At 38.2% G+C, this 26,369-nt stretch overlaps 1 protein-coding gene across 2 annotated transcripts in view; it reads left to right on the forward strand.

Moving 5' to 3' along the window:
* rhbdl3 (rhomboid, veinlet-like 3) overlaps positions 1-26,369 on the forward strand; it is a 61,529-nt gene extending 35,160 nt beyond the window's left edge. For both annotated transcript variants that reach the window (XM_080520780.1, XM_080520781.1), the window contains exons 5-10: positions 10,084-10,308; positions 10,697-10,845; positions 15,545-15,657; positions 22,336-22,436; positions 23,077-23,137; positions 24,460-26,369. In XM_080520780.1, coding sequence (XP_080376906.1) covers positions 10,084-10,308; positions 10,697-10,845; positions 15,545-15,657; positions 22,336-22,436; positions 23,077-23,137; positions 24,460-24,731 — 921 coding nt within the window. In that variant the 3' untranslated portion in view covers positions 24,732-26,369. The remainder of the gene's footprint in view (positions 1-10,083; positions 10,309-10,696; positions 10,846-15,544; positions 15,658-22,335; positions 22,437-23,076; positions 23,138-24,459) is intronic.

Genomic DNA, 26,369 nt, shown 5'->3' on the forward strand with positions numbered 1-26,369 from the left:
CAATAGTAGATAATCTTCGTGGAAGAATCACTTTGAGAGGGAAATAATTCAACAGCAAGGGAACACACGAGATAGAATTTAAAAAGCACATTATTCCTTGTTTGAGGCTTCAACAATTTCCCATCTTGAGGCGTCTTGCTCTCCTTTACTTGTTTATTTTTATCATCAACATGCTTTTTCAGTTTTTGCAATTATCAACAGAAGAAATGAATCCCACCCCACCTTGGTGGAGATTTTTTTCCTACAAGGCGATAACACTCATGCCGGTGATAAATTCCTTGCTTAACACTCACCTTGTCCCACTTTACGTTTCACCTCCAAACCTACAGCCTGCTGCTGACTGTCCAAGGTCTCACTCACGGACTTCCAGCTGTGCTCGCCTCCTTGTAACCTTCTTATTTTCCTGTTTTCTGCTATCTCGCTTCTGTTCCTCATGGGAGGCCAAACTGCTGACCCAGAACAGTGTGAAGTGGTCTCGGAGTGGGAACAGCTCTGTGCTGAACAATAACTACCGGGTGGCTGGGGGGCCGGCCGGGAGTGTGCGTGTCTGTACAGAATGTGGGGAATTCATTGTTGTCTGTGTGGGTAAATATGTCCATCTCTTGCTGTCTCTCTTGCTCTCCAGAGCTGTTTATTGTCTGTTACAGTGGGTGAGGAATGAGGCCTGTAGGAAGCCTGCAAAAATGTCAAAAGAACTTTTTTTTTTTTTTTTACGATGTGGTTGGTTTCCAGTTGGTTCACAGATGTCACGTGAAAAGCTTTCCGTCATGGTGTGTGTGACTGGAAGTGAGACGGAGAGGAATGGTGTGTGTGTGTGTGCATTTGTATGTACACACATCCCCCGCGTGCTTTGTTGCTATTGTGTCTACCCCCCAAAGTTTTATACATTCACAGAGGAAACAACGACAATAGCCAAATACAAAAGACAAAGAAAGAAGCAACTATTCATGATTATGATAATATGATGTATTTATATGAAACCTTCATTGCTGCTTCCAATGTTTTACTTGATTACAGTTACTTTCCTTATCAAAGAAAGTTTTTTTAGTTTCCTTGAAAAATAACTTAACAGTTTTAATGGCCTCAGTGATAAAGATCTAAGTGTCAAAGCCAAAATGGGAGCTTCACGCAGAGGCAATTTCTTTTTCTTTTTTTCTTTTTTATTTAATTGGCCGTACCTTGTTTCTGTTTATTTTTGTGCATTTTTTATGTCTTTACTTACATGGGAGATGCATGGAGGAGTGCTAGTAGACTGGAGGAAGAGGCTCGGACAGACAGAGACAAACTGTGAGGGGTTTATTTGTTGCGCCATCTCTCCTTCGCACCGTGGGTCATCCATCAGCGTGATTGTCAGTAATTGCCTTCTCACTGCTCTCACAGTCAGTGTTCAAATCACTGCTTGGTCTCCTCTTTTACTACTTCTTCCTCTCTTGTTTTCTTTCACTATTTACATGTGTTGTGCAATAATAAATCATTTTATATCACTATTCATCATATTGTTATGTGCAAAATTTGATAATGAAATCAAAAGTATTGTATTGCACCAACAACACCTGCAACAAATAATGTTGCAGTGTTCTCTTCCCACAGTAGCTGTTGAAGCATTTCTTCAAAATAGCCACTGTAAAATTAAAGGTTTCAAAAAATAAACCAAAGTTATTTGCCACTGCCAAGACATCTGACTTTTCACCTTGTTTATTATAGCAGAATAACTTTACTCAGGGTCCAGAAACAAGTTAATAATACTGTATTGTTCTGATTTTAAGACATGCTTTTTTATATTTTAATGCTGAAACTGACCCGCTGAGCTCACAGTCCTGAAAACTGACAAATCTCCTTCTCCGCACTGATCAACAGAAACTCTCTTGTCTCTGGGAGTTGATTGTACTTTGGCAGGATATAACATAATTTATATGCTGCATTAGTTACATTAGAATGATATTATGACAATGCGATCGAGTCAGGTCGACTCTTCAGAAACAAGAACAACATGCTGAATGATACACAGGCACCTGAGGGAACCATTAAAATCTCATGTGTGCAAACTGAGACTTTGTGATCCGACTGAGGACATGAGAAGTCGGATATAGACGTTTAACGTTGTGAACAAGTTGCTCTTACAGTTTTGAAAAACTGTATCCTCGACCCAACATGCTTGCTTTGATTGAGACACGGTATGACGATGATTCCCAACATGAACGATTTATGTCTGTAGGTTCATTCAGATGAGTAACAGGCATTTAAACAAAACAACATTAACTTGCAATTACATATTTTTGTCTGTTTATCAATTAATGCGTCGATAGGATAATCAATTGTAAACTGTATTCAATCTTTCTGCTTTTCCTAGCATCTCTTCAGCATCTAGCTCTGTAGCAGGTGTTTATTTCACCTTTAAAGGATAAAACCTAGTAATTATTGATGTGTATCCTCCTATATGTCATTGTCGTTGTTGTTGTTGTGTTTTTCTTTCAATATGATTATTGACTTTACATGAAGAAAGCATTTTCTAATTTGATGATCTGGAAACCAACATCACTTTCCAATAACCTGGACCACAATTCAACATTACACAAACACATTGCTGCAAAGCGTCACCATCCAGAGTTAATACAACACACACGGTTGCTTTGGCAATGGGTTCGCTGCTTCAGGCACCAGGGAAACGGTGAAATACAGCCCAGGAAGTCTGAGTAGACAGAATCATGAAATTATATCAAATACTAAACCTGCATAGTGCGTCACTGGATAATGTTTCATTAGAAAGACATTGACCTGGCATGTATGTTGGTATTTTGAGTTACTGTACTACCTGGAGACCCAATGGACTAAAACTGAAGGTTTTCTCACTGAGAATACCAGGCCACTGCTCCACCATAACTACTTTACAGGAGTTTAGTGTTCAAGCAAATGCCTTTTAATTGCTACACACAAACTTCTTCCACCTCTTCTTGTCTCGTCCTTATTTTGTCTTTCTCTTGCTTTTGTGTTCGTCTTCACTCGTTGCAGCTTCTCATAGATCAAACCGAAAAGTTGTCTCTTGGTGGCAGAGCAACCATTTGTCCCCTTCACCTCCTCTCTTCCGTCACCCCTCTCTTCTTGGCTGCGGGTAAACAGGCACAGCATCATTCTTTTCTTTGTGTCGTACAAAGAGCAGAGGAATCGCAGTCACTTCACACGAAGAATCGACTGTGTTTATGGAGCTCTGCTGCCTGAGGGAGGGTCTGTGTGTGCAATCACCATGGTATGCGGTCTAGAAGTGACCATGGTAACCTGTTCCTTTTGCTTGGCAGAAAAACTGAATTAATTGGCTTTTTTTTTTTAGTTTATCTTCAAACTGTGACCCCCAAAGGGACGGTGAAAGTTTCGTCAGTCTCAGAAGAACAATCTCCAAGCTGGTCAATGTTTGTTTTTTTCTATCTTCTTATTTTTAAATGTCTTTTTGTAATTAGTAGCTCTGTTTTCAAGATGATCACAAGATGATAGTTGTCCCATAAACCGTTAAATGTCGGTGCTTATGCATGCTTTACAACCCCATAACAAATTGATCTATTTTTCTGATGTGTTTTTTCTATTTTGCTGCATTGCAAATATATTAAATCTAATTGAATATATTAAAATGTATTTTGCCAACCTCTTTAATGCCATAGTCTACATCACTCATCTATCTTTCCTTGAAATAGCATCTGCTAAGTGGCACATCTTGGCTTACCACAATGCTGGATACAAACAGTAGCAGGACTGAGTTATGGAGTGTCACAGAAACTGAGCGGACAAAGAAAGGGATGAAAAGTGGAGGAAAAGAGGGAGACAATGAGGGCTGGGAGGGGTACTGTGGGAAAGAAGATGGACTGTTTTCACATTGTCATGGAGTCTCTTGTAAAATGCACAGCGAGGTGTAGTAATAAAAGCAGGTAAACGGCAGTGATTTAGGCCGAAAGCAGGGACTAATACCGCAGCGATAAAGAACAATTTGTTTCCCCATCAAGGCAAAGAGATGGCAGTGTCGGCCTCTCTGTAAAATGAGCTGATAAAATATTTCATATGAACGCCAGCCCCTAACATACTTTTTTTAAATTTCAATTCAGTGTCAATGATTGATTCAAATATTTTCTCCTCCTGTTTTCTCACAAGGTGTGTGTATGCTTAGAAACGCCGATTCAACATGAATATGTATTCTTGATGGTGTTTAATTGGTGAATGCGCTCCTGGTCATAAAAATAACCTGCTTCCCACACTGGCAGCTGAGACTCCCACATATTTTTCTCGCTTGTCTGACGAGGTTGTTGTACTGTTACTGAGTTGTTGCCCCTGGAGAGGGAAACCGCCTGAAAGAAACTAAGAAATATAACTGACGAAGCTTAGGTCACTTTTGTCAATTTTTGGAAGCTTTGAATAATTTGTGAGTCCTCCGTATGATGAGACATTTTCGAGTAGAGGAATGAGGAATGAATCCGTGTGCTCGCATTATTTCTGCATGTAAATGTCAAGGGCTTGTTTCACAGATGCATCTATAGAGTCTGTGTCTGAGCTTTAACTCATTTTATCCCCTGGATCTTTTGAATAATATGAATAATTCAAATATGAAATTCAGCAAGGAAATTTCTGTCATCTTTTATATGCTCAAAGTAGGAAAATGTAAGGACTTTCTGGAGAAAAATAAAAAGTATTATGTTATAAAATCTTTTTTCTGCTTGGATTTCGACCAAAATTCCAGCAGAAGTTTGCCGAAACGCAATATAATATAACTGCCATTCTGTTTCTGTACCGCTTTAGCTATTTTAGGGTCACGGTATTCCAGAGCTGATCCCAACTAACAAAGGGAAAAGACACTTTGGAGAGATGACCAGTCCTGCACAGAGCTGTCAGTAAAAATCTTATATCGTATAGATATATATCTTATATTACCTGCAAAAGGTGGAGCTTAAAGAACTTTGGCATATCAGTGTCATAAAAAAAGTGAAGGCCACAAAGTCTGGGAAATTGTGACCAAGCTCCTCGATCTCAAGGATTTACAGTATGGAAGTAAAACTGTGCCATCAGATTCTGAATTCGAATTTCTAACTCTGAATTTTTTTACCATCGAAATCAGACTTTGAATTTGAAAAGCTGTCTAAAACATCTAAAAATATTCAGTGTGTAAAAATTCAATGTGTCTAAAAATTCATCTGCAAAAAAAAATTCGGCTGCAAAAAAAATTCGGCTGCAAAAAAAAATTCGGCTGTAAAAAAAATTCGGCTGCAAAAAAAATTCGGCTGCAAAACAGCCAGAATATCTGTGCCATCAGGACGATGCAATTGATACCTGTCTCATTCACCCAACATCCAATCAAGAGAAGCTTTGTTGGTCACGTGACCAGTCCAACACTGGGCAGGAGCGCCCAGGATTTTCAATCAGCCATGGAGGCCAGCGGTAGTGACGGCGCTTCGGTGAGTATTTGCCATTTATGTCTGTAAATCACACATTGCAAATCACCAGAAGTTATGAAGCAACATATGTGGTGAACTTTTAATGATGTGTGAAAATGTTTTCAAAGAAATTACATTTACTTTTTTTTTTAATGTCCATTGAATACTCTAATCTGCGCAGTGCTTGTTATGGCAAAAACATTTTTTAACAAACATAACCAGGTCATTGACGGTGGTGCTAGAAACACTATTGCAGGGGGAGGGAACCCGTGCTCCGGAGGCATGTGGCTCTTCGGTAACGTCTTCAGTAATGTTTTGGATAATATTGTTTTCAAAGCATGGAGTTATTAGTATGCAGAATGAAACATTTTTGTATACTGCTTGTTTCATGTTACTTTATTACATATTTCAATTAAAATTGTCTCCATTTGTAGGGCCTGGATATTCCTGACATTGACTGGGAAAACAGTGGACTTCCTTATGATGACCGCTCCAGCATCGTTGTTCCACACACAGGATGCCCACTGACTGATGGACAAATGGCAGTTTTAAGAGCTGCAGTTCACCCAAGAGCTGCATCCCAGTGCTTTGGCAGTGACATTTACATTGCTGCTGTTCAATTTTGTGAGCAATTCCTTCATGTCTGAAGGAATTAATCAGAGAATCAGCTCTGAGTTTTGTATGTTGTAGCTTGATAGATAGATAGATATATAGATAGATGACTTTATTAATCCCTGAAGGGAAATTGTTTTGTTGCAGCATTCTGGTTTATAAAATACAATGGAATAGAATATAAAAAGTAGGGAATAAAAATATACAAATATACAAATATAGAAATATAGAAATATAGAATGAGTGTTGTAACAATGTAACAAAGACTTTCAATTGTGTAATATGGAAATAAAATCAGTGTCCACTTTATAAGTTGAATACTTGGAACATTGCATACGTCAAACTAGAGTAAGAAGGGCAAGGAATCTCACAGTGCATGTTCAGAGAATCGGTGGGTTGCTGTTCAACAAATGCAACAATTCAGTCAAGTCTTGGAAGTGGGATCTATGCAGTCAAATTTATTTTAACAATTAACAAACATCAACACTAGTTACTTTGGACAAACAAGAAATTCAACCATTCTCATTTCTTAAATTTGGATTGTATAAATGAAAAACTTATCCAGACATCCAGAGCTCTCAAACATGTAATTTAGGCTTGGAAACATGAACTTTTCACTTTACCTAAATACAGGCCCAATATAGTAACTCACACAAGACCAAATCCCGTATGGCAAGTGGCAATGCATGCCAGGATGTCGTTTTTAAAAGAATTGTAGTCCGCATAATGTCCTGGGATGCACAAGGTCTCAAAGCAGGTGGAGGCCGTGGGGTGTCTGCCACTGATGATGTGGATGGTGAGACTTTGTGGCAGAACCTCCCATCCAGTCCAGAGCTTGACCAGGTCATTTAATTCACTTGCAGCTGCTATAGAGTAGAGTAAAATAGATTATGATCACGTGTACTCTGCGCACACTCAGACATTGGTAGCACGAGGAGGCCTTAAACCTACCATTGGCTATGAACTGTCCTACATAGCTCCACATGCGGCATTTTGCTTGAATTGAGCAATTGTCCTCATCATCACTGTCGTCTTGGGGCCATGTGATCCGCTGAAGAAGAACCTGCATTGAAAAAATAGCATGATAATAACTGATCATTTATCTAGAAACTAGAACTTCAAAGATAGTTTTAAACAACTGAATATTACTGGACTTTAATTGAAGTGACATAGTTTGATTAGCAGAAAAGATGACACTTAAACTGTGGTGTATACATACATTATCAAGACCTAACAACTAAATAAAACATTTCCATCAGCAAACATAAATTCAGATATGCTCATTCAATATGCCTTTAAGATATCATTTTTTGTTCAGGTTTTGTACTTCCTAAAATTATTTATTTAATATCTTAAAAACAAAGGCAGTACAACCCACCACCAATGCAGATTGACACCATTTTTGTTCATAATCATTTTATTATATCTAACAAATTAAAGCTGCACAAACGATACTTTTAATCAGCACAAACCAGGACCAAGGCAGCACAAACCACTTGACTATTTTCACTGATTTTCGCTGGATGGGGCGGGGGGGGGGGGGCAGCTCACGTTATGTTTGTTAAAAAATGCTTTTGCCATAACAAGCACTGCGCAGATTAGAGTATTCAATGGACATTAAAAAAAAAATCAAACAGGAGACAATTTAACTATTTTCTGCATGTAAAACATTGCATACAGTAAATTTAATTTCTTTGAAAACATTTTCACACATCATTAAAAGTTCACCACATATGTTGCTTCATAACTTCTGGTGATTTGCAATGTGTGATTTACAGACATAAATGGCAAATACTCACCGAAGCGCCGTCACTACCGCTGGCCTCCATGGCTGATTGAAAATCCTGGGCGCTCCTGCCCAGTGTTGGACTGGTCACGTGACCAACAAAGCTTCCCTTGATTGGATGTTGGGTGAATGAGACAGGTATCGATTGCATCGTCCTGATGGCACAGATATTCTGGCTGTTTTGCAGCCGAATTTTTTTTGCAGCCGAATTTTTTTTGCAGCCGAATTTTTTTTACAGCCGAATTTTTTTTTTGCAGCCGAATTTTTTTTGCAGCCGAATTTTTTTTTGCAGATGAATTTTTAGACACATTGAATTTTTACACACTGAATATTTTTAGATGTTTTAGACAGCTTTTCAAATTCAAAGTCTGATTTCGATGGTAAAAAAATTCAGAGTTAGAAATTCGAATTCAGAATCTGATGGCACAGTTTTACTTCCATATTACAGGACTTACAGCAATTAGTTTAATTGAATTAGAGGATTATATGTCTGAATTAGGTTTGTAAATACTAAATATAAGTACTTGTTGTACATCACTCATTGAAATGATGATTATGAGTGAATTATTTTTCTTGTCCAATCATCAGGAGAAAAACAATTATTTATTGATTTTTTTTATTTATTGATTTTTTAAATCTAAAGATAAATAGTGGCAGACATTATATGTGTTCCCTGCCTGTTACCCATGACTGGAATACTAAGTTGGACTGTTGATTGACTAGTCATTTTTTTTATTGCTGTAACTGATTTGCAGTCTATCAAGTAACGATTGTGGCAAATGTGATGATCAGAATCAAATCATAGTGTTGTACTTAAAGATAATAAAACATAAAAATAAAAAAAAAGCTAAAGTTGCACTGGTTCACTTTGTGTTGGCTTCACACTGTGAGTTTCAACATCAGAACACAAGACTAAGCAGCAGTTGTGAGATATATTCTTCCTCCATAACAGTGATGTCTCCTGTTTGCACCGTGTTCACTATTGTCGATGGATTTATACCAGGACACTAACCAGGCGTGGTTATCAGATTTCACACTTTAGAAAAATAAACCACAGCATCAACCTGACCAAACATGATACTATGTGTGACCACATCCTTTAAATTCACTTTGTCAGGTTTGTGATTATCTTGCTGGCAGACTGGTGTTGAATGATGAGCTACTTGTAGGTAGGCCTGACAGGAAACAACTTGATTTTCAAGACAAAGGAGAACGAAGAGAAGAACACGGTGGTTGCTAGGCGCTGATGCAAGCATTCTGTTGCCGTGGAAAAGTGGGAGTGCCTGTTGTGCTTTACTGAGGGGAATGTGTTTGTTTCTGTGTGTGCGACTCCATTGAGAAGTCCATGAATAAATATAACAAAATTAAGTATTTTGAAGGGAAGTGTAAAATAGTGCTAAAACTGCAGGAAAAAAGAAGACACTAAATGCAACATGGACATATTTAGAAATATCTCTCACAGGTCCATGGGTCCCAGTCAGGTTACGAATCTCCTGATTTTAACTGAAAGAGGTGAAAATGGTACAACAAATGCAAAATCGTAGAAATGTAATAGGACTTCAAATAGACAATAAATAGGCAAAAGATCAGGAAAAATATGAATCAATTATGCAATCAAGCTTTATTTTTTTTATTGCACTTTTCACACAAATGTAATGTCATTTAAAGTGCTTCACACATGCATGAAACAATAAAAATAGAAATGCAATGCATAAGACATGTCTAAACACATGTACTGAAGTTTAAATGCATGCATACTTATGTGAAGACGTACAATACTTCTACATAGATACAAAAGTCCTGTAATTGCATGTTATTATATGAATAGTGGAAGAAAATGTGTCTCATAATGGCCACAACTGTTTGGAATGTACCCTGCATGCATAGATAATGGGTATGACACATAATTACAACAAAGAGACACAAAATGAGGAACAGGAGATGTATTGTGGCACACAAAGAACCCCCAAGGAAATGAATCAGAACTTAAAATATAAGTAGCAAAATGTATAATATTGGCCAAAAAGAGATTTTAAATTACCACACATTAATAAAAATGATGCAAAGCGTTTGAAACACACAAACACGAAGCACTCATAAAAAGTTGCACAGCTTTTGGCTTTTTTGTGTCTCTCTTTCCAATCTGTTACATGTCAGTACCCTGGGGCGTAGGATTTATAATACAACTGTGGTTGTATATTAGTGAGATGGGAAAAATCGGATTTGTCATCTTCTACTACGTCCTCATCTCTCTATCTTTCTTTGTCTTTTCTACAGATGAGTAACAAGCGCTCCAACAGTTTCCGGAGGGCCATCCTGCAGGGGGGCAGGCAGATAAAAGGCTGCAGTCTCAGAGATGAAGTGGGCTTGGGACTGCCCCAGCGGCTGGTTCGCCACGTTGCCTACGAGACGCTGCCACGCGAGGTCGACCGCAAGTGGTACTTTGACAGTTACACCTACTGCCCTCCTCCCTGGTTCATCCTAGCTATCACCATTGCTGAGGTAAACTGTTTTGATTGTCTAATTCACAGGTTTCAAACTCATTTTAGACCAAGGTTCACACACAAACCAGCTTGATCTCAGTTTGGCTAAACATGTAAAAGGATAACGTAATAACATGTAAACTGACAACTCCTAATATTTTTCTTAGAGGTTCCATATTACGTATGCAAAATTCACTTTCTAATGATTTTCTAACAGTTATGAGTTCGAGGTCTGATATTCACGTCCTCTGGGAAGCCTTAACATGAAAACTTGGGGCTGTGACATCGAGTTCATCCGCCTTTTGCATCTAATCACATCATTTATGTTTTTTTTGGCATTCTTTGTGGTTGTTTTTATATTACAACCTCTCTCTTTAAAGCAAGTGATTACTCTCTTTCTCTGTCAGGTAGCTGTGTTCATGTATTACGGGTTCCAGCTGGACCGGTTGGTCCTCCAGGTGTCTAGCCCACACTTCCTGAAGAGCCCCCTGCCTTACCACCCCCATCTACGACCCCAAGCCTGGAGGTATCTCAGCTACATTTTCATGCACACTGGGTAAGTTTAAATCGTCTCTGGATTTCAAGTCATGAGCACTTTGTTGACGTCCGCTGAGTTAGAAGTGAATATGTAAACAGAACTGTAAACATGTAGATTTTGAGTTTCAAGAATTTTGTCACAACTTGTCCTTTCCATGATAAACAGTAGGTGTGTGGCATTGATTTCTTTCTGATCATTCTTGTGATGTTTGGAAATATTATATTGGAAAATATAAATATTGGTTTTTTTGGTTTTATTAAATGTACCAATATATGTAGATGTTATTTTATTTAAAAGAAAGCATAGAAAATTTGAAAGCAGTATTAAGACAAGGCAAATCAGGAGGGTAATTTGCACTTAATATAAGAATTCAAAGTGTTCAATGTTACAAAACAATGATGAATTCTGTTTCCAAATAAAGACCATGTTGCCTTATTCAACAGTGGGAGAGTGGATAGTCAGTCCATCACAGGGCAAACCACCACACATTCACACTGACACATTTTAGGACTGAGAAAGAAAAGAAGTACAAGTGGGTTAAACATGCAAACACCACACCGAAAGTACCAACTGACACCCCAACTGAGGTTCAATTCAATTCAATTTTTATACTGCTAAATACAACACAGCCATGTTAAGGCACAACCCAACAGGATCTTTATTCTATGTGAACACTTTCAGATTAGGTATTATTCTTATTCTTATTCTTATTCTTATTCTTATTCTTATTCGTATTCTTATTCTTATTCTTATTCTTATTCTTATTCTTATTCTTATTCTATTCGTGTATATACTTCGAAGGTATTGTCTTCAACATAATCACTCTTATCTGACAACAGTGTACCCAATTTAAACATTTGCAAATAATTATACAATTTACTGTAATGTGACTTTCCTCTCCTCTCCTCTCCTCTCTTCTCCTCTCTTCTCTTCTCTTCTCTTCTCTTCTCTTCTCTTCTCTTCTCTTCTCCTCTCCTCTCCTCTCCTCTCCTCTCCTCTCCTCTCCTCTCCTCTCCTCTCCTCTCCTCACCGGGGAAGAGAGACTTTCATTATCGGTCCGCTCCAGATCATCCACATTTGATAACCCTTTTGAGTAAATGTAGTTTCGGGCAATAAAGAAAAGTAATAAAATAGTGATTTACTTAGGGAATGTGTACATTCTAGGTACAGATGGTGGCAGGACCAAAAGTGTATAGTGAAATGATTCATTAAAACTATGAGGGATAGAATGAGGCAACATGCTCCAGTCATGGTAAAACACACGGGAAGGTTTTAATTTGTCACACGGGAAGTGGCTCAGGAAATTGAAAGAAGTGAATGAATCCAATATCAGTATTTTCATATGTTCTCCATGTACAAGTTAATTTTTATCATGAAGTTGTTGGATTCAAATATCTTTCAGCTCTGTGACTGTTGGTTATGTCCAAGTGAGATATTATATTATTATTTGTATTATCCATGTCATTCTAAGTTTCTTTTATCCTCATGTTTTGATGCTCTGGAATTAAGTAATGGTGACTCATGTTTAAAGTTTTTGTTTTTTTCTCAAATTAAAGGTTTTGTCCTGAGAGTTGGATGTTTAATTTGGTTGTTTGTAATTTACTGTAATGTAACTGCAATGGATCTTTCTCTTTTCACAGGTTATACATTATCTCCTAAATAAACAGTTAACACACATTATTGAATGAAATACTAATTCTGAATAGCCAACCAGTATAAAGCTGTTTAATTAAATGTAAAGTTTTTATTTATTCCCCTCTTTCATATACATATAAATATTTATTTACTTAAATATCAATCAACCATATCTTATTATACTGTCCTCTGTCCCCCCCTGTTTTATTATTTTCTTCGATTACGTTATACTCACACTTTATCTAAAAAATACTTATGAGGTATGGAATAACTTTAGAAAACAATTATTTTCCAAATTCTTGAGTTCTGGAGTCAATGTAACTGCATTCAGCCAGTTCAGTCAGAATTTCTATATTAAAATATATTTTTAATCACATGTGATGAAATATATAAAAAATAAATAATTATGTTTAAAACACATACAGTACTTTGCTGTGTATGGCTCCAGCAGTTACATCAAATGTGGCACTGACATAGCTGAATGGCTGACACTCTGTCTCTCTCACACACACACACACACACACACACACACACACACACACACACACACACACACACACACACACACACACACACACACACACACACACACACACACTAAACCTGTGTCTCACACATCTACAAACCATGTAATCCCATGAACAGCTCAGCAACACTGATCCCTCCAACTCCCGACACTGAAACAGAGTGTAAATATTGGCCCCAAAACATTCCGCAGCACAGCATTGTGCCCATGGTTCATCTCTCCTTTCACTCTTGTCACGCACAGACACACGAAAACAGTGTGTGCAGCAGCCTTGAAAACTTTAGGAAGATTACATTCTTACATGGTGAAATCGTGACTGAGACATTATTGGAACATAATTATGATTTATTTTCCAGTTGCATTTCTTACGCATTATCATGATAACAGAACCCTTAAACTCGTGTGTTCTGACTGTGTTGCATGATTGCTCACCACTGAACATTTTCTTCTGAGCAGCCGTGGTTAGAGCCGGTTGTCTTCCACTCAAAATTGTATAATTTAATCATCAATGTTTATCTAATAAATGCTCTTTGTGGTTCAAAGAGGTTGCACTCAGCTAACTAAATTAAATATAAGCTTCAACTGCAGTTTGTTTTGCCACTGATACATCAGTGATTTTGTACAGCGTTATGAACGACTATATTCACAAAGGGACTTCACATGTGTCTGACAATGTCCATTCCTCACAGCCTCATTAGCACTGTAGAAAATGGATGGACGCTGTTATCTGGAGTGGAGTCGTCCTTGTGCGTTTGGACGGCTTCTCCCAGCTAATCAATACACCCCATTGTCTCTCTGATCACTGGAATGATTCTTTATGTGGCCATTGTAGCCGAGGTGGCTGACTTGATTATTGGCCTCCCCTTGTTTTGTTTGTTTTTTTCTATCTGTGTCAGAGGAATCGTCTGTGTGTGTGCATTAGTTTGTCTTGGGATTGCTTGTATTTACAATATTTATTAGACATGTGAGCTGTTTGATCAGCTGCACACTGTTGTGACACACCGTGGTTCCTGGTTGAGTCTGACAAAATGTCTCTTAGTTTCTCGTGTCTCATACACAATCAGTGGCGTCAAAAACTATTCACACTCAACCAAAGGAAAAGAAAGAGTGAATGAGAGGAGTGAAACAAAGTGATGGAGATGGTGGAAGGGAGAGTTTAAGGGGTTGAAAAGACAAATTACTCTCCATGGTCTCGTTTTGGATTCCGCTGTGACACCTGGATGTGCCTGAGCTGTTGACTGAAGTTTGACTTGAAGGACTTTCTGCGGTCGTCATGAAGAGAGAGTGTGTCCAGTGTGGAAGTTCTCCTCTGTTTGGTGCATCTCACTGAAGCACAGCCTTTAAATAGATTACTGTACTTTTGCGGCTCTCTTCTCATTTTATGGTGTGTTTTCTTTTGCAACTCTAATGCATTTCTGTCTGACATGTTCATGGTTTTCTGTTGATAGTTGTGATGACAGCATTGTCACAGTCAGAGCAGATCTGAGTGCTTTCCTGCTTTTTCAAATTAATTTCAAAGCTTTTGTTTGTAGATGAATCGTTACACTGTGATGCTGACATTTTCCTCCATTCCTTTTATTTCTATGATATACTGTATATATTTGTGTAATATCTGTGCATGCTCTCTATGATTTCCAATAGCTTGTTGTTGTTGTTTTTTAATCCCTCTTTTATGATGATGAAGAAAAACAAGTAGCACTGTAAACATGAACCCAGAATTAGATTTCTTCTTCTCACTTATTATTACATGATGTTAGAGCTGAGTATGTTTCTTGTCAATCATCACACACCCACTGCATCAAATGGAAACATTTAGCCTTCACAATGTTTTTCTTTCTTGTTTTTATGACAATTTATTTTGATCTTATTCCCGGTGGGGAACAATGTGATATTCAAGTTGCCTTTGAAAAAAAAAATTGTAATGTTCATCACATGTTGGAAAATTATGGGTAAAGCATTTGTTTATGGATAAAGTATTTCACTTTTTTTAATTGATTCTTCAGTGTGTAAAGTAATTTAGTAATAAAGTAATTTACACTTGCTACCTTATGTTTATTGTGGAACGTGCTATGTGCTATGTCTTAATTATCTAGTCATCAGGAGTAATGTAGTAGTTTGAACTTGTATATTTAAGGAAGTTTCAGGGTTATATGCTGAATCAGAAGTTGTTGAAGTCAAGACGTTTCTGAGATATTTTGTGGGATCATTCAGAGCACTTCAATTTGTATCTCTACTAATGTTTTGTTATTTGTGATTACTTTCTTGATTTAATTGCTACACTATATGCATTTTAACTGCTGCTTTGAATTTGTGTTTACATTAAAGATTCACACTCATACACCTCAATGAAAACATCAGTAATATGATCATATTCAGCACATCGAACACCAGTATGCCTCAAAGAAACTGTTATAAAATGTCTTTATTTGTGATGACTCCCTCTTGCCACGTATTATTATCATTCCTATAACATTCTTGTTTGATTACATGTTTGTAGTTTGGATAGTTTAAACACCCTGTTGTTTGTTGTGTTCATGTATGTGTATTTAATTACAGGATTGAACACCTGAGTCTGAACATGGCCATGCAGCTGCTGGTGGGAGTCCCTCTGGAAATGGTTCATGGCGCCCTGAGGATTGGTCTTGTCTATGTGTGTGGTGTGTTGGCAGGTAGGCTTATGATCTCTCTCTCTCTCTCTCTCTCTCTCTCTCTCTCTCTGTCTCTGTCTCTGTCTCTGTCTCTGTCTCTCTCTCTCTCTCTCTTTCTCTCTCTCTCTCTCTCTCTCTCTCTCTCTCTCTCTCTCTCTCTCTCTCTCTCTCTCTCTCTCGGGTTTTGCCTTTGAGCTCCACCGTTAATCCATCTGCTTGTTGTCTATTTTTATGTATTTAACAGCCTATCACTTTCCACCAGTGCTTACTGGTCAATGACAAAACCGTTCATGTTTATGTGTGGCGCATTCAAGACAGATGGCCTTCTGTCTTCTCTTCCTCCCAGAAGTGGTGGGATGTAGGGGGTTGTCACTGCCCCACCAAAGCCCCCGCGTCCCTCATATTGACTTTCAAAAGGGCAGAGCAAATACAGCCGTCTCAAAAAGGAGCACAAACAATGATAATGAAATATGACGAGGAGAGTATGAGGGAAGGATATAGAAAAAGATGAGAGATTAATTCTTGAGTGTTAATAAGGCTGAGGGGCTCTGAAGTGGGAGGCCGAGGTATAAGGGGGAAAAAAATTGAAGTGAAGAGGAGAAACTGCAGATGAGAAAGCAAAAGCAGAGCCAGCTTTGGATAAAATGTCACTACTCCCTTCATTCTGCTTTAACAACCTCAGGCACTGGTGTCGTTTCAGCGTTCAATCCTGTTCAGCTGAGACCAAAAATGTTTGTGCATGTTGGAGTTTTTTTTTTCCTTTTGAATTGGTAAACACAAACAAATCAATCAGCCTCTGTGTTTTATTTTCCTTTGTGCTGCTCAGGGGGAAAACATAGCAAGATAACTGGAGTGGAAATATTGGGCTACTTTTTGAGATGTGGAGCATTTTTGTAAACATGATGCTTTGTGGCAGTAAATTAGGGTTTTTACTGACAAAAAGGGATGAACTGCAACCGGGGACTTTATTTAATTTTAATATTGATGAAAAAGTACTGTGTGTGTGTGTGTGTGTGTGCGTGCGTGCGCACTAGGGGGTCACTGACACACACCCTGGGGTGACCAGCTGGCTGTTGGCCGTTGGCTTGTAGCGTTAACTTCACAGTGAAATGAAGAGGAAATGCACCATGAATCACACACAGGTTTGTTGTTTTAATTAGATATCGACCACCAGCGGAAGAAGAGTAGTGTTGGTCAGATTTGTGGATTTGTTGTGTCTGAAAGAGTTCTGTCTGGGTTTTTTGTTTTGTTTTGTTTTGTTTGTTTTGTTGTTTGTTTTGATGTTTTCACGGCAGGAGAAACCACATCCATGTCACATATTATACATCACTGAGCTAAATGTGGTTATCAACTCTTAATTATTCAGTAAATGTTTCATAATCAGTTGTCATAGTCATTTTTTTTTATAATTATACAGCATACAAACATTCTATTTCATTCATTGAGTTAAACTTTACATTTTTATTTTTTATGCAAAACGAGAAAAGATCTACTGACAGAAATCAGAAACTACTTATTTGGTTAATCAACTAAAATATTACTTTGAAGGCTTTAACCAGTCAGCTATTGGTTTGGCTTTTTGGCCAATTTTTTTACTCATTGATTTTTCAACTTTACTGTGCAGACAAAAACAATTTGCATAACTATTTTGTACTATAATTAATATGAAATCCATTAATAATCAGATATACATTTTTAAAAGGTGTGTTATTCAAACTTGTATAAATGCAAATATATTTTCAGTCATCAACTTATATCCAGTAATCAAACTGCTAAAAATACAATTCTTTGTCTGGATGCAGATGATTATTACTTTTATTCAAATAAAGTGATGAGATGCTATTTTACCTCTTTAACAACCAGTTTTTGTTGGAAGACCTGACAGAGAATCCACACAGTCTCTTTTGTCTTTAAACGTGTTCAGTTTTTATTTTTAAATTAAGGAGTATACTACATTTAATCATAGACATGCATAGTTTATATAGAGTTATGTCAGTTAATGACACTGTAGTACATCAAAGTATTATGTTTGCATTAAGATTGTTATGAGCGCAAAGTTTTTGTTGTTGTGGCATTGCTCGACGGCGCTTGCTTCTTTGAGTAAACTCCTTGTTTTCCCAGTATCAGCTCATTCGGGGTGAGTTTACAGAGCAACTCACAGGAGATGCTCTTCCTTTGACTGCATGGATTTATGTTAAAAGGTGACTTGTCCATGATGTGCTATGCGGTATGATAGATGGATGGATGGATGGATGGATGGATAGATGAATGAATGGAAGTTCCTTCATGATAATACAAACTGGAGAACGTGTAGCAGAAATGCACCACCACATAAATCTCTTTTATATAAAGTTCAGAGTCCTGATTTCATCTCGCAAGAAGCAAACCTTTTTTGTGCGTTTGTGTGTAACAGTGACAGATGGATGGGTGGATAGATGCTCCTTCATGATAATGCATCAGTAAATTCACTAAATGTGGGGCATCGCGGTTCATGTGCTTAAAACGAAACTGACATTTAGTTTCAATAGAAACCTTGCAAACTGAGAACCTAATCTGTGACCAGGCTCTTGCAATGTCTCATTTTACCATTTAATGTAGTCACTTTAAAAAAAAAGAAAAAAGGGAGAAACTGTCTTTAGGCTTTTATTTCTCTGTTTCTTACTATTGGATAATATAGAATAATTATAATCCAAATACATTGGCTGAATGTTTTTGCATAAGAAGCCCACACTGAGTCATAGAGATGGATCAATTCATGAAAACAATCTTAATCCTCATGCATTTCTTGTTCGTGCTGGATAATGAAAGTGGTCATTTTGGCAAAAGATTCACTTTATGATTGGGCACATAATGACCCTGTTCCTGTGTGGAGACACATAACAACCCACAGAGAGGGGCCTCAGCTGGCACATTGAGGGGTCAGGGCGCAGTTCAGATGTCATGTAATGACTCAGAGAAAGGTCTTTGACCCTCTTGGACCAACACGCAGCCTGACAACTTAATGGAGACAATAGACTGGCATGTAAACACACAAAGTACTTTCATATGGACAGCAGACAAGTACACAGACACAATAAAACAGCGGTCGTTCTGCACAAAGGGTGTCAGACAGGTGCAGCAGCAGACTGAAACAAGTGCAGCGAGAGCTCAGACAGGAAGAAGCAGACAACAAAGTAAACAATGGAGAGACAGAAGTGTGGACACGGGGGGTCAGGAACATATACACACTACCACACGACTATTGCTCAGCGTGATTTTGTTCATAATGAGCTCTGATGAGCACAATTATTTCCCCACATGTCCTTTTTTTCTCCCCACAGTTCAGTGGAAAAATGAGGTGCCACTTGGGGCTCTAAAAACTACAGGCCCACTGGGGGCCTTTCGGGTGTCCTTGTCTTTGTGCCTGTTTGTGTGCACACGCGACCGCATTGCTGAAGTAATGTTATTACAGCAAGGTAATTACAGGCACAGTTCACAGACACTCCCCCTAACCTCGAAAGAGGTGGTGATGTCCTGAGCCAGGTGTTTCACTGAATCTGTGTCGGTGACTGTGTGTGTTTATGCATCGTAACATAGAAGCAGTTTCAGTGTAATGATGGACAATGTGGATATTGTTCCTCTTATTTAAGTCTAATGAAGCTTATTTGCTTGATACTTTTATGGCAAATTTGTGTGCGTGTGCATGCCTGTGTGCATGTATGCGTGTTTTGATGAATATAATATATTTAATGACCTGGTGGGTCAAATGCTGTTATTACACACTCTCCGTGCTGTCATCAATATGGTTCACAAGCCAGGTGGGAGAAAAAAACCCCAACAAACAAACGTCAGCTCCAGCTTTGGAAATGTCATTTCAATTCAGTCACGTATCACTTTAAAAATATACGGCTGAAAGCTGCTGCACTGTTTTCAAAATCCCTTAGAGGAATTTGTGGTGTTTTCAAATACTCAAATCCAAAGACGATTTTAAAGCTGACAGTGACCATCAAAGACTCTGAAGATGATAAACAAATGTCTTTACAATTTTCTTGTTCTAATTCAAGCAAATTAGTCCTTAATAACTACAGCTCTCTTGAGGTTTTTGTTTTTTGTTGTTTCTTTATGAATGCACCAGAGACTACTCGTCTCAAGCCTTGGTCTTTCATTTCTTTTATCGCATGACTACAGTACTACTTTATTTTGTCATGTACACCACACTATACAGCATTGACAATAACGCACGCACACACACAGTTATATCACAAAAAGCAGCTGGATTCCCCTTGTCTTGTGACTTTGCAGTGGCCGGATTCTGTCAGTATATGTATTTAGGAAGTTCTGCTTTTTCCAAAAAGTTGAAGATGAAACTAATGTTTTGTTGTGTTTTGCTATCACGCTCAGGCACGTATACCAATGTGAGAGCATACATTATTTAAATATGTATATTTCGGGCCATCAACTAACCTAAAAGGCATGTTTTCTCACCTTGGAAAGAAACCGAAGCATGCATAGGGAGAGAACATGCAAACACCACATAGACAATAGAGTCAAGTATACAAACCACTGCACTCCGGTGCAGACAATTTAAAATATTCAGACATTGAAATATTCAGACAAACAGATCAGAGTGTAACCAGATTTAGTGTGTTTTAAAAGTTATTTATGGAAATTTGTGTGTACTCTATGCAGGTATGCATGCATACTTTCAGGTTATGCAAACAGGGTTTATTTGTCTCTTAGAGACAGAGAGAGTGGGTGAACATAGCAGGAAAGTGTGAGACCATTCATCAGCAGCTTCTTACTGTCTCCTTTATGGTGTGGGCTGTTGAGTCCCATACATTTAGCATCAATAATGTACACAGTTCACTGCGAGGAAACAAAGGGAGGAAAAACATATACAGCAAAATAAAGAGTGGATGCAGCGAGCAACTAAAACAACTAAAATAGAGCATAAAGAAAGGAAAGAAAAGATAGAAAGACTAAGTGGGTCATACAGTCTAACTAAACATGTATTTGTCTGCTTTTTTCTTTTCTTCTGGCTTCTATGTAGAGACTCCAGTCCAACTAGAAGTAATGTATGGATCTGAATGCCCTTCTGTTTAAACTGTGCAATGCTTGTTTGCCTCTTTAGTGCACACAATGAATTGGTACCAATGTACCAAAGAGAGATCTTGTTTCTTTCTGTAATAACAACACAACGTGTGCTGGTACAGCAGTAGCAAGAGCTGCTGTATGCCTACAAAATAGATGCATTTATTAGATAAATAGTCTGAACTTCAATATACTTCTTCCAGGAAATATGTAAATGACTTTGTGAAGAGTGAGAGTTTAGAGTAGAATTTTTGATAGCTGATGTATTTTAAACAAACATAAATGCTGTACTTTATTTAGTATGGCTTTACATTCATGGAAACTTTGCACAAATATACTGGATATTTATTCTCACCACATAGTCATCTCAAATCTTACTGCCTTGTGGCTACTGTGTCCTATAAATACAAAAACATAATAATTAGTACCTGATTGTAGCAAAGCATTTTAATATCTTTCAGCTCAGTGTTTTGGTTCTTCTCTATTTTCCTGTTCAACATCATGAATCTCCAAGTGTCATTTTCTGCAGAAGGCAGATGTTTCCTGCAATAAAAAGATTTAATAATGACTGCTTGTACACCAGTTAGTAGATGCGATGACGACTACAATGGAATAGTTAACAGTTTTGAAGCCATACTATGTACATGACCGTGAATCCAGAGCTACAGGGATAACAAATGTAGAGCTCACACACAACTGTGCGATTCAAAAACGCCCCATATGAATGTCAGTTACATTCAATCATATATGAAAAAAACCTTTTCCTTTATTTGATTTGTAATTTTTTCACTTTTTTTGGGTCACGTGACATGACAGTGATGCATTAGTGGTTTGTGTAAAAATTGTCTCTGCAAAAAAAAACCAGATGAAATGCTTTATGTAATGATATTAAAGCTCTTTGTTTTCCAAGCTAAAGTAGTAGATGACATGATAAATAAGAGAAATATAACTGGTGAGTGGCTGTTTCACACCACACAGATTTATTTCTTTAATTTAGCATTTCTGGGTTGTTTGTTGTTGTGTTTGTATTTCAACTCTGAAATGTCCTTGTGATATGAGCTATAATCTCTGTGTGGAGTCACCAGTTCCCCCTTGAAAACATATTACTATAGTACAGTTTTATTGCAGTTGTGAAGATTCTGCAGTATGCTGCTGAAGGTTGCAGTAACCCATTTTACAATACCTTGTTTTCAGAACCAGAAAACTTTGTCATTGCTATAAACCAACATAACGTTTTTACTTTTACTTTACACATGATGCAAGCCTTTATGATTTATTATCTTTTCTCAACACCAGTTCGTGCTCACAGTGGTCAGGTTGTTCATCTAACTGCAGTCATTTGCAGGAAAGTCATTTTATAAATTAGCCTGAATAATGCTAACATAAAAACTTGTAATAATTGTTCCTTTCATATGAATGTATTTTTTGATGCAATGAAATATTCATGTTTGCTTTCCTTGCATGGATGCAATAATGCAATGCAAGCTGTTGCTATGTGGTACCGACTATTGTCATTGCTCTAAGGAACTTCCCTTAGTGACTTCATTCTGCCAGGGTATCAAATAACAAAAGATTGTGCTCATTCATTTATCATTGTACACTGACATGTGGCGTTGAACATCACCACAGGGTCTTTGGCAGTGTCTGTCACCGATATGACGGCTCCAGTGGTTGGCTCATCTGGGGGCGTATACGCCCTGGTCTCGGCGCATCTGGCTAATGTAGTGATGGTAAGTGCGTGTGCGTGTGCGTGTGCGTGTGCGTGTATAATTATCACATCTCTCAGATTTCCTGTCACTGAAGGGAATTGCCACACCATCAAAGCAGCCCGTTTCGGGCCCCAGCAGGTGCCTCTCTATCTACAGATGCCAAACATTCCTCAAAATCAGTTTGTGCACACGTTTATGAGTGTGAATAACTTCGCCCCATATCTCATTGTGCTCTGCTGTCCTTAAACATCGTCGCCTGATGCTTAATCTGGTTTGTCTAACTGACTCCCCACTCCCCCTCCTCCTTCCTCAATGGCTCATCAAATGCACATTTGGCAGTTGTCACATCAGGTGAAACTGTTACTTTGGATGTGCTTCTCGAGATCCATTCAGCCCATTACTGCACAACATCCCTGAGGTCAAGATGGAAGAGTCTCCTTCCTCTTTGCTGCAATGTTATTATCTAACACAGATTGAACAGATTGGGGGTCAGAGTGTCCCGAGGCTTTCTGAATTGATCTGCATTGAAAAAAAGGGCAAAGTCTCATGTCATTTCAAATCAGTATGTGAAAAAGTATTTGACCTTGAAGCACAGACTTCTATGTCTCCCAAATGTGTTTTCCTATTATTGTTCCACACTATTTCTGCTTTTTTTTTTCAGAATTGGTCGGGAATGAAGTGTCAGTTCAAGTTATTCCGGATGGCCATGGCTCTAGTGTGCAGTAAGTCTGGATTACTCTCCCTCAATCATGACGTCTTGACATTATCGCACTAAAGAGTTTTACTTTTGTTCTGACTGTACTTCATTTCCAGAAAAGTATCTCTGGGTAAATGTTTCTAGGGGGGAAAAGAAATTCATAACTGCAGTGGCAGAAAGTAGAGTATTGGTAGTTAAAAAACAAACAAACAAAAGCAATTTGTTAAAACAGCTTTAATATGCTGTAACTGTAACTGTACAGCATATTAAAGCTTCAAACTGTGAACATTTATTATGTTGACGTGAAGTTCATTCTACTCCAAGAAAATGTCTAAGAGTGACATCTTAACAAAATAATAGCAAAACATTTTACTATAGTTTTAATTGCTGCATATACATTCCTACCTCAGTATAGAAATAAAGACTAAATTAATTTGCTGCTGCACCACATCATTTGAATTGATGAAAAAAGTAGTTGCTTGCTCATGTACATACTGTTTCATCACAACACATTTAGTTCAGTTAGTTGAGCTTGTGATGGTTGACACTCATGTTGATGAGTGTCCAAGGCAATTTCACATTTTCCCCTCCACTGGTTCTTCATCAAGTCTTTTCAAATGATAGTGTTTTTAGTGAGAGAAAAAAAATACAAACCTTGGAGTTTCTCTAAAACATGTTTAAGATTGTTTTGGACACATTTGTCTTTTTTAAGTTATTATCTTAATTTAGAGCACTTGTACATTCTTTAACAGTCTGTGTGCAAAGTCCTGCATGAGATTCTATGGGGTTGGTGGTTATTATTGTACTATTTGCTTCATAGGCATGTTCCAGGTGTAAATTCAAATAAGCCAATCACAGTAACACTCACCATTGCCTTTCAAAACACTTCTCCATTGTCACATTTTTTGAGGGCAAATTTGCCAAGCAATAGTTAACAGCTGTAGCTGATGGCTGATAGAAGCTGCTGTCTCACATAAGAGATAAAGAAAGCAGACTTTATAAATCCCCTTGAGGAAATGATTTTCCAGCATTTAACACATCAGCTTTGTAATTAACGCTAACTACGCGTGCCAGAAGCAGTAGGTCTGCTGCAGGAATTTGAACCTGCGCACATCTGATCATAAACTCACTTCTCTTGCCTCCATCCCAGCACTGCCACACATAAAAATGCAAATGTATGACGGCTCATCAGTCTGAAGTAAAGTACTCATTATTATTATGTTAGATCTAAATACACTCGCCCCTGCATGTTGAGAGAGAGAAGACACTTACTTAATTTCACAGCCATATACGTGTCCACATCTGAGAATCTTTCACATCTGTCCTTGTCCTTCTCTCTGCCCACAGTGAGTGTAGAGTTTGGTCGAGCGGTGTGGCTGCGGTTCTACCCCCCAGCCATTCCTCCGTGCCCCAATCCCAGCTTCGTAGCTCACCTGGGAGGAGTGGTGGTTGGCCTGACGCTGGGTGTGGTGGTGCTGCAGAACTATGAACAGCGACTTCAGGAGCAATCACTGTTTTGGATCTTTTTCTGTGTCTACACTTTATTTGTGCTTTGCGCCGTCTTCTGGAACATTTTCGCCTACAGTCTGCTTGATGTGCGACTCCCCCCACCACCTTGAGTTGCCCTTTCTTTTCCAATTGTCGATGTTTGAGTGTTGAGCTGGAAGAGTCGGTTTTCCGGGCCTCATCTTTGGGTGATCGGAGTCGTGTGAAAGCTCCATTCTTCCTCCATCGGGCACTGTTGTGCAAGGGTACTGGAAAAGCTGCAGCTCTCTCTGTCTGATTCACCTGCTATGTTTTTTGGGGATAGGCCTTACCATTGTTTCTGCTTACTAGCTAACTTGTAACTGCTCTTCGTCTCTACCCTTGCTGGAGGTTTGTCTCAAGAGTTTAAGCCAGTGGAACTGTTGCACTGTCTTCAGATGGATACTCCGAACAGCAGCAGTAACAGTCTTCTACACTTGGCTTTACCCTCGCTGCCTCCTCCATCTCGATCCAATGGTGCCTACTCATGGAGACGTCAGCCTAATGAAAGTATTTCTGCATAGTTGCCTCTTCTCTGGAGTAACGTCAGTAAAAACCCTTCAATATAAATCATGTTCAGATCAGAGCAATCTGTAAAAGAAGGTTATAAGTGAATTCAGGCTTAGGTGGTGTTTTGTCATCATTACAAGCAGATCATGAGTTTTACACATTTTGACCCCCCCCCCCCCCTCCCCCCCAGAGGTTATATTGATATTACCTTTTGTGTGGATCGCTGTTCAGTGTTGCCTTCAACATTTGTCATGTCCTGAGAGAAGGATTAATTTGTGTTAAGACCTACTTGAACCTCAAAACTGCGTCTTTTGTGTATAGGTGGGTATGCAAGAGGTGTGGAAAAGTATAGAATTGTGTGTGCAGAAAGAAAAAGAAGCAGAAGTGCCATTCAGCCTTTAAGCTTTCAAAAATGATGCCAAATCATTAATACAAGCACCAGGGGGAAAACGTATTCTCCAACAAGCACTGCTTTTATGTGAGCCAAGTGATTTTTATGTTTGTGTGACAGGAAACAATGAAACGGGACAGAAGTTTTCTCTTCTGCCACCAGGAAGTGTTGTTGCATTCTTGTTTGTTTTTACCCTGTTGTGTTTCATGGGGACTTTTAAAAGATAAAATGAAACTCAAAGGTTTAAAAAAGATTATTTATTACAGATGTTGCATTAGACAAATGAAAACATTCACTAGACCATTCTGAAATAGTATTTCATTACCAAACGTAGAAGCGCACACATGCCCGACCTCAACTACACCTGGGCTGGGGTTGTTTTACTCTCAGTTCAGGAGGCAATTGGTCAAAGAAGTAAATCAATGCTGTCTCATTGGTTCCTTTCACAACTTAATTTCCTAATTAATTGAACCGGTATAGAAAGCGACCCCAGCCCAAAGCTGTAGGTCTTAAACCGTACTGTATTTTAACCTCATGTTACACTGGTAACTGCTTCGCACAGAAATTATTATGGAATTAAATACAGATTAATATTTTAACATGCATTTACTGTTGCTGTTGTTTTTAACATTGTGATATTGGTATGTTGTGTATATTGTATGGTAAGTCTGCATTGTGATATGTTAGCTATATCCTGTATGTATCCTATTTAAAAACTGATGATTGATGGCCTGGGATTGTATATATAAAGGGCTACGACACAAAATTGAGTAAGAGTAAATGGATAATAATATTTTAACATTGTGCATATTTTGTAGATTTGATATGTACA

This window comes from Blennius ocellaris (genome assembly GCF_963422515.1).
Source record: "Blennius ocellaris genome assembly, chromosome: 3".
Taxonomy (NCBI): domain Eukaryota; kingdom Metazoa; phylum Chordata; class Actinopteri; order Blenniiformes; family Blenniidae; genus Blennius; species Blennius ocellaris.